At 40.5% G+C, this 9,821-nt stretch overlaps 1 protein-coding gene across 4 annotated transcripts in view; it reads left to right on the top strand.

The window, feature by feature from the left end:
- Positions 1-9,821, top strand: part of arhgef3 (Rho guanine nucleotide exchange factor (GEF) 3) — a 29,998-nt gene continuing 20,177 nt past the window's right edge. For 2 of the 4 annotated variants that reach the window (XR_005893843.1, XM_041033477.1), the window contains exons 1-2: positions 3,048-3,276; positions 8,206-8,270. Coding sequence is in view for 1 of the 4 variants with exons in the window: in XM_041033477.1 (XP_040889411.1) it covers positions 3,255-3,276; positions 8,206-8,270 (87 nt within the window). In the remaining 3 variants the exon portion in view is untranslated. Of the gene's footprint in view, positions 11-3,047; positions 3,277-8,205; positions 8,271-9,821 lie in introns of those variants that run through there. The other 2 variants (XM_041033479.1, XM_041033478.1) reach the window with 1 other exon arrangement.

Raw genomic sequence — 9,821 nt, 5'->3', positions numbered from 1 at the left:
TCATCCGATCGTCACGGAAACAAAACTATAAGTACGATAATATGTACGATAATAATATATGTACGATTAGTACGATAACTATGGCGACCCTGGATTCAAGAACACCTCTCTGTGGTAACTGACTGCTGCATCTGCAACACTAGTCCCCAGTGGCTATGTAACCAGTGAGTTTTTAGAACACTAGTCCTTGGTAACTATGGTAACCACTGCGTTTCTAGAACACTGGTTGCTGGTTACCCTAGCAACCACTGCATTCTAGAGCACTAGTCCCCCACCAACATGGTAAGCACTGTGTTCTACAACACTGGTCTCTAATAATTACAGGAGCCACCGAGTTCAAGAACAGCAGTCCCTCGTAATTATAGTAACCACTGCGTTCTAGGACAGTAGCCCAGGTATCCATGGTAACCACTGAGTTCTAGAACATTGATAGCTACTATAACTATGGTAACCACTGAGTGCTGGGCCACTAGTGCCTGGTAGTGGAGGTACTTTGTTAGCCTCTCTGGTCGCCCTGCCTGGAGGATTTTTAAAGGACTGAGTCCGCAGACGGTGGCGGAGAAGACCCGGTCAGACCAAAGACTGCCTCAGCACTGCATCTTCATTGATTGATAGACAGCCGACTCATGTACGAGTTGATGTGTGGTACCAAAACGTGACGCTGAAACACTGTTTGTTCAGGCACTTTTTGATGCAGAAACACAGGAAGACACAACAACACAAACCTGTTCTGAGGTTCGACGACAGCGACATCCTCCGGGACCAAAGCAGCTTCTGAGGTTCTGGCATCCACAGAGATTTTTAACCAAAGCTGCTGAATGTGTCGACACCTAAAGGACGTCAAGGATGTGGAGTTAAAGAGGATGTCTTTTGTATTACTCTCCACATTTGGACCAAACACAAGTAAACACTAAATACTTTGAGGAAAAACACATCAGTGAATGCAGTTTTCTTCATTTAATGTGCCTTTTTATTTTAGGAGAAGCATTTTTCACTAGAAAGTGGAATTCTCCTAAAACAGTTGGTATTTTATCAATATTCATTTTTTGAGGGTTTTTCCGCTGTGATGTTTTTAACAGCAAACTTTATTTTAAAATGTTTTCAGCACAGAAAAGTCGGCTAAACGTTTGTTGACACTGACCCACTGAGGCAGCAAATAACATGACGACCAGTTTAATCACAGATCATTAATCTGTCAGATTCATTCTGATGAACTGTCAGACATTTACTAAAACCTGCTAATGTGATACAACACGGTGGAAGAGTTGTGTGAATTACATGTTGAACTGAAATTTAGTTTTATGAATTTTATTTTCTCTGCATTTTAATTCACCAATTCAGAATATACAACTCAGACTAATTTGGCTGGTGTTTGCATTGTTAAGGTTATGGTTACATATTTTAATGTATTGAATATTAATGGTGCATTTATAGTTATATACTTCTTAATGCTTTGTAATCATTGTCTAACATTGTTGCAGGGAGCAGCGAGGAGGAGGGCATTATAAAAGTAAACCACTTTAAAAGTCAATTTCTGCCAGGACAAGAAATCAGTACATGAAAAAGTAAATAAAAGTATTTGCTTCTTAAATCATAATCGTAAGTCATAATTTTAATTTAAAAATCCAAAGCAGTTATTATCACATTATTGTGTTCTTATTTTAATAATTCCTAACTGTTGATATTTTTTTTTCCTGGTGGAAATGTGCATCTGTGTGTCATCTCACTTACTGATCCCACAAACTTTTTAAGTTTTATTTCGTCTTTTTATTTTCTGACACAAATGTTGCTGTTGAAAGCAGAGAGACGACTTCTGGTTCAGATCTGAGTTTATTGGAAGGGAAGATTCAGCATTTCCTGCTTGTAAATATTATTTGTATTTTTTTATTTTTGCTTGGAAATGTCTGCTCTGTTTCAATTTTTGTATAGTTAGATTGTTATTTTCCTATTTTTCTACATTTTTTTTTTAGAAATGTACTGTTTTATAGTACCTTAATGTAGGAAATAAATAAGGTCATCTAATAAAACATTCCTCTTTTCATCTTCTTCTTCAAGGCCTGACTGTTAAGAGTTTGTGATTACAATAATAGGTATAGTTTTATTTCAGTTACCTAAATTACTAAAAAAAATCACAATAAATTTGCAGCAATTTACACAACTGTAGCAAAAAGTAGTATAACAGGAAAACAGACGATTAAATACTTAAATAAAAATCACACATCCTCCAGCACAGAAGTAATAATAAAGCTTTATGACTGGTGATTGTCTCTGATGTGCTTCAAGCTGACAAACGAGTTTCAGTTTATTACAGTGCAACACGCACTGTTCACTGACATGGAAACCAGCAGACATCTCTTTAGTGTGTGATCTATGAAGCGTCAATACTTAAAACAACAGAAGCCTCTAAAACTCACACAGCCCTGAGATAGCCTGCCTTCAAAATAAAAGCACTAGCTTTCTTACTGCACAGCACTTAATGGTTGATCAGATTTATGATCTTTTGTGCTTATTCTTTGAGAGTCTCTGATTTAAATAGTATATTTTAGACATTATCTATTTATTTAGGTAAAGTTCCTGTATATGGCTGATTGTGTCTGGACATCTAACATTTGAGAACAACTTCTGTTAAATTTAAAAAAGTATAATGCTTATATTAATAAAAGTAAGTAAAAAGTATTTTAGTATTAAGTTTTTTATTCCAAAACTTAGGTATTGTATCAGAACTAGAACTGGAAAAGCTAAAATATATTAGATTTAAAAAGTTTTGCTTGATGAATGACTAAAACTATCATTTTCATTTTTTAAATATTTCATCCTGATTTATTTTCTGTTAAATCATGGACTAACTGCCTCAGCTGGCTGACTAACGTGCTATACTTCTCATCTCGTCTGTTGCCTTTAATGCTGATTTTACTGGCCAAATCTATGATCACCGTTCAGTCGTCCATCCGCGGCTCTTATTTTGAAGGTGCCAGCGGAAAAGAAATGTGTCATCCTTGCTGGAGCTTGACTGTTGCATGAAGGCGGATTTAGTGAATCACAGCTGCACACAGTTTGTTGTTCAGCTGAATCTTCGGCCTGAAGTTTGACTTTTACTTATTGTGGAAGAAGAAAAGTTTGTTTGCGGTGACCGGAGCAGAGGCAGCAGCCGGACACGCGTCGGTTCAGTGCTTGTTTATTTATTTACTTTAACCCGCTGACCGTGGATCTGTGGTGGATCTCTGGGAGGAGCTGCAGTCCGATGCAGGCAGGTGATGGATGTCAGCGGGGTTCAAGGTGAGAAGCTGCACTGTGGGACTGGAGGAGACCGAGTCTCTGAGGGTCTGGTTACAGAACAAGGGAAAAAAAATAGATTCAATCGGCGTTTTTTTCTGGTAAAGTAAGAGAAGAGGAATGTGAAGAGACAGGGAGTTAACTCCTCCACCGCCGGTCTGTCTGTCTGTCTATCTGTCTGTTAACGTTATCAGGCTCTGTGGAGAAGATAAAGTCTGGTCAGTGTGATCTGTGGTCGAGAGACATAGAAACAGACAGTGTCCTAGAGAGGGAGAGAGAGAAGGAAAGAAAAGAGGTTTTATTGCGGCTCAGTGAGTCACAAGTTTGCCTGAGAGTGACTTATAGTCTGCACACACACACACACACACACACACATACACACTCTCTCTCTCACACACACATACACACACACATACACACAGTCCTCTATAAACAGTTTGTCAACATAACAGCTCAATGTGGAATGATGTTTATTTGTTGTTTAGCTGAAAGTCTACACACACACACACACACACACACACACACACACACAGACTGGAGGAACTCAGATCCTTTTCTGAAATAAAAGCACCAGAACAGCGACGTGAAAAGTCCTGAAATTAAAATTGTGCTGAAGTACAAGTGCAGAAGTGTCATCGGCTAAATTTACAGGAGGTTTTGTAGAAAATCGGCTCCTTTGGCTCCTATAATAAAAATCATAAGTTAGATTGTTAAGATGCATGAATGTGTGCCCTGCATTTTATGGCTGTAGCTGCTCCAGGTGCAGCTGGTTTTAACTACTTCATGTACAGTTCAGTGGTTTCCAACCTGGGGGTTGGACTCCCTCCAGAGGGTCACTGGATTTATCTGAGGGGTCATGAGATGATTAATAGGAGAGGAAACAAACCACAGCTTTGATTTGTAGTAATTTGTCTGGTTTTTCTAGAATCTTTGCTGCTGTGAAGAGTTTCCCCTCAAACAGCTGTTTGAATGAAACCATGTGAGAAGTTTAGGGGGGAAGACTCTTTTTGATAACACCTCTCAGACACAGGAAGTATGACAAGCCAGTTTTATCTACAACAATGCATTATACTATAAACTTACCATATATATTTTTTATATTAAAAGTTTCTCTACATTTGTCAAATAAATGTAGTAAAAACAAACCTAGAAGCCAAAGGAAGCTGAAAAGCTCGACCAGAGAAACTTTCCTCATTAAAAAATATCGTTTGTCTGTGTTTTGAATTTATAACAAACACAATAAAATTCCCCAGATGTTTAATAAAGGCCATAGCAGTGTGTCCTACGTGTGAATGCTGCCAAACAGTCAGAATAAGAGACGAGGAGCTGTGAGGTGGCCTGTCACTGCTGATCGCTGGAGGAATGTGGTTCTGCTGCTGTCGAGGGACAATGAAGATGTTGTTCAGGTGATGTTTGTTCTGCTGCTTTGTTCTGTCGCTAATCATCGTGTTTCTGTCGGCAGTATGCCGCCATGCCAGTTCCACAAGGTGTGTGTGTGTGTGTGTGTGTGTGGTGCTTAACAGTTTTGAGGTCAAATGTCAGCAACAGTCCAGAGCGTCACAGTTTTTCTGAGCTGAAATAAAAAACAAAACAAAACTGTTGCATTCTGTACTTTACATTTTGCAAATACACATTTAACAGCATAAAAACAGATAGTAAAAATAAAACAGGTCTAAGTCAACAAACAATAATCAGGTAAAACAAAAACAGATTAGTGTAGTGTATTATGTTTTTGTTCTGAAACTAAGTTTAAAGACATAAAACAGGAAAAATCTGAACAGTAAAAATGAAAATGTGTGAGTTGAGGTCTGAGTCGAGGCTCGTTGGTCTGACCTGAGATCAGCTGCTCTCTGAAAGAAGCTCATTTAGCTTCAGCTTTTCCTCTGACGCGCTGAGCGCCGTTTCCTCTGCTGTTTCCTGAACAGTGTCCTCACATCATATCAACTTTTCCCTCAGCAGGAAATGACATCATCCCACCTGCCCGCTCTGATGGACACGTCTACGTCTGTCCAGCTGTAAATTAGCTTGTTGTCTTCTTGGTATTTTATATTAAATCTGAGTCTCAGAAAATCACAGAGGCTTTAAGTTTTCTTATAATAACAAAAAAATTAAGCTTGACAGTTCACTCTTGGCTCTTTAAACAGCTGTTCACAAAACAGTCTCCACCAAAGGTCCTCTTACTTGCTTGTTCTGGGGCTTTCGGTCACATCACAGAGTCTTCATCCGCAGATAAAACGTTCTCACTCATTGTGGAGCTGTTCGAACAGACGTTCAGATTTTCCATTTTTCTGACTATTTTAATCATGGTCTGGATACACAGACACCAAACACATCCTCAAAACTGTCAAAACTATCAACAACATGTAAAAAGAACCAGAGTTTGTGAGACAGTGTGTCGGTAGAGCTTCAGAACCGTGTTTACATCTGAAAACTGAATGTTTACTGATACAGACAGAGAGAGGGAGAGATTAAAAACAGATGGAGGTGATCAGAGATTCAACAGGAGAAGAAAGAGAGAGAAAAACTAAGAGAGAGAAAAGCGAGAGCCTGCAGCAAACACACCTCTGATCTGGATTATGAGTGTGTGTGTGTGTTTTTGTCTTTCTATGGTTGTGTGGACAAATTGTGTTTTGACAACCATCATTGTGAGGACATTTTCGCTGTTCCACACAACGTTAAAGTGCTCCTTTAGGTTTAAGACTTGGTTTTAGGCCAGGCTTAGGCATTTAGTTGTGATGGTTCAGGGTTAGGTGTCAGGGAATGCATTATGTCAACGGGTGTCCACACAAAGAGAGTGAGACAAGAATGAATGTGTGTGTGTGTGTGTGTGTGTGTGTGTGTGTGTGTGTGTGTGTGTGTGTGTGTGTGTGTACAGGGTGGGATGATTTGTGCTATTGGAAAAAGCACAGCAACTCCCAGGAATGAATGAGTCACACACTTAAACACGTGTAATGTACACACACACACACACAGACACACACACACAGAGGGAGAACAGGGTACAAAACTTAAGTCAGACTAAAGAACATGTTTGTGTTTGTAGTTTTCAGGTTTGTTGATAAAATACCACGGGCGTCTCGTTAGCATCTGGTAACAACTTGTTGTGGATCCATCACCAAACACTGTATGTGTCTAACAGTTAGTTGTGTAGTGGTATCAAATTGTCCCACAATGCATCACGACAGTCAGTGACCACTGACCAAACACCAGGGGGGACCTGCTGTAGAAGCCGGCCTCTTTTCAGTTTCACTTTCTCGACTGACTTCAGGACATGTGCACCCAGAGCTTGCTGATTTTGGGATCCATTCTTCCTCCATGTTTCGTCTCCAGAGCAGAATATTTCCACCCCTGCGGCAGGGGGCAGTTTGCTGCGGGGGTTTTATTTACTCCTTTTCACTTCAAACAACGTCTCCTTTGCCCAAACATACCCCACTGCAGACTGGTGCACGAGGGAAACTGGTTCTGTGAGTTCACCTCTTATCACAAATGCAAATCAGTGCAATCACAGAACATACACATTGACCTCTGCCTCTTTTTCTGTCGTCATCTCCTGCTGACTGATCGGTTCTTCAAATTAAAGTGTCAGTGCGATTATCAGCTGAGTAGCAATGATCAATAATGTTCAGGGGTTCAGAATCGTCAGTAAATTTCCATGCAGTTAAAAACCTGAGGTGCATCAACTCTCTCTGATCTTGCCCGATCTTCACAGCAGTTTCCTGCCTCAGCCCCAGGTTCTGGTCGGATTTCACCTCTGTGGAGTCACATGTGGATTGTTGTGTCTGGAAGCGGTGCAGAGGTTCAGCAGGGTCGCAGTCAGGTGGAGGCTGAGGTGGGAGGCGTTGTTCTGTTCTGGGCAGAGTTTTACCAGGAATCAAACGCTGAGACACTGAGCTGAAGGACTCCTAGAGTCCAGAACAGCTTTCAGACCACAAGTCCCAGAGAGCATTGCTGTAAGACACATCCAATCAGAGAGACAGAACTCTGCAGACGTTGGTGTGTGTGTGTGTGTTTCCTTATTCAGGTGAGGTGTCAGAAGGCAGGAAACATGGACAGGACTAATGTGTTGGGACTGGATGATGCTCACAGCCTCTGTTTCTTCTCTGTCTGCTTCAGTCTCTGCTTCATTAGTGTTAGCAGATACTGTTTAGATATTTATTTTAACACTCTGAATGGTAGAAGCTGGATTTTTTAACTATGCATCCATCCATTTTTTTTAGTTTTTCAGATAATAGATAACTAGTTTTTTTGTTTGTTTGTTTGTTTGTTTGTTTGTTTGTTTGTTTGTTTGTTTTGAAAATCACTGCTCCAGATCTTTTAGCTCATTCATGGTTTTCATGCACGGACTGGCAGAAACCACCAGGGGGGGTTCTGGTCAAATTCAAACCTCAAACCTGAGCCGTAACACCCTGAATATTCCGGGGAGATGCAGAGGAAAATGATCCTGCCTCCAACTCTGTCTCAATGGAATATTTATTCTCAGATGTACAGTGAAAGAGTCACTGCTTGTTATTATCACTCCTCCTGTTCACACTGTCACATGATTTCGTCCTCATGAGACTTTAATACAGAAGATGGATCCACAGTCTTTACTCCTGAAGTTCAGTCGAAGATAAAATGAGGCTTACAACATCACACCTTAATAATAAATGATGTTTATATTGTACTAATTAAAACAAGAGATTGCAAAGTGCTTGGTTCTTATTTATTTTGACAGAGGTCTAATGTCTGTGTGTCTGTCTTCAGTGAGGTCTACTGATGGACATTTTGTTGTTTGCAAAAGTTGAGGAAGAGTGAAGGTTAATGAGTTAATTTTCTTTCCTTCTCTTCTTCTGTCCTCCTTCCTCCCATTGTTTTTCTTCTCCTCTCCTTTCATGTGTCTCTTTTTCCTTCCCTCTTTTCTTCCTTCATCCCTTCTCCATGTCCGTCCATCAGGCCGAAGCCACAGAAGAAAACTTCCTCCCTCTCTCTTCTCTCCTGACGGCTGGTCCCTCAGAGGGGTAAGAACAAGTCTTCCATGTGAACTGGTTCATGTTATTCACTCTGTTATGACAACGGTGCATCACAGCTTGCAGGTGCAGAATATGCAGAATCTGATTTTCAAATGTGCGTCGTCGCTTTTATTCACATTTACTTAAGTTTCACAACTACTTAAATTAGATATAAACATAGTTTTTAGGAGACAGGATTGATTCTGTTCACTGTGTCTGTTTGAAAGTTCCCTGTGTGGACTGACTGTGACTCCTGTAACATTAAGTACAGCTCATGTTCGTGTCATAGGGCTAACACACAAAAAAACATGACAGTACATTACAGTCAGAAGACGTTACCGAGATAGGTGGTGCTAGATGGAAACTCAAGGGCTCACAAGAGATGTTAACATTCATCTTGTGAGGAACATGGAGGGATAAACAATCAGTTTGATTTTATTACTAAATTCCCTCTGAATGTCGTCCTCTTTCTGTCCAAGGAGTGTATCCCCCCCCCCCCCCACATTTTGCTTCTCAGGCCATGTAAATGCAATGTAAATTTACATATAGGAAATGGCAGTGTCACAGGGAAACCCTGTGCCCTAAAGTAAGGCACATGCTCTACGCACTCTTTCTCAGGTAGATTTTATCAGAATGCTGATCCTGGTGTGAGCCGCTGGTGGTGATGTGTGTGGGATGAACATTTGGAGTAAGGGGTGAAGGAGAGAGGACACATTGTGACTGTGTATTTGATTTATTGAATTTAAATTGTGTTCACCTCTCTCCTTTGTTGCACTTCTTCCTCTGTCAGACCAGGAACAGCCAAACCTGGGCTGGAGTGGTCCATTTGGTTAAATAGGGGGGTTCACAGGGGAAGAAACCAAGTGTGATAGAGTGGGAGGGGTGTTTTGTCTTTTGTGGTGAAATGACCAGAATAAATATCTGTTGTTTAAAAAGAAATTGTTGTTTTTAAAGGAAGTTTAAGTGAACTTCTATTTGATAGTATGTTATTTGATATTGTTGTTTTTGTAAGTGTGCTGGAAGAGATCATTGATATTGATTTCTTGAGAAGGTGCAGTCCACCAGTATAAAAGTGAGGAGGCTGTGGTGACCAGGGGCCAGAGAAGAGAAGCACAGCTCCAGGTTGTAGCTCCAGGTTGTAGCTCCAGGTTGTAGCTCCAGGTTGTAGCTCCAGGTTGTAGCTCCAGGTTGTAGCTCCAGGTTGTAGCTCCAGGTTGTAGCTCCAGGTTGTAGCTCCAGGTTGTAGCTCCTGCCTTGGGCCCGAACTCTAAGGGTATAGCCAGAAAGGCAGTTTAGAGTGAATTCTTTTGTTGTGTAATATTTTGATTCTTCTTGAAAAGTGAGTTACTATTTTTTTTCTTACTTTTCTTTTTCTGGTTGGCCCAGTGTGCATTTTTTACTGTGAAGTTTCTGAACAAGACTCTAATTTTGTCAAAACAGAATTGGGATTTGCTTCAGACTGCCACAACTCATTGTTGTATACCGGGTTTCTCTGCCACCCTCACATACAGATTTCACTTATACAGCACTGTGCAAAAGTTTTAGGCACTTTAGATGTTT

This window comes from Toxotes jaculatrix, chromosome 3 (assembly GCF_017976425.1).
Source record: "Toxotes jaculatrix isolate fToxJac2 chromosome 3, fToxJac2.pri, whole genome shotgun sequence".
Taxonomy (NCBI): domain Eukaryota; kingdom Metazoa; phylum Chordata; class Actinopteri; family Toxotidae; genus Toxotes; species Toxotes jaculatrix.
The sequence above is the reverse complement of the archived record's forward strand: the minus strand, read 5'-3'. Positions and strand labels throughout refer to the sequence as shown.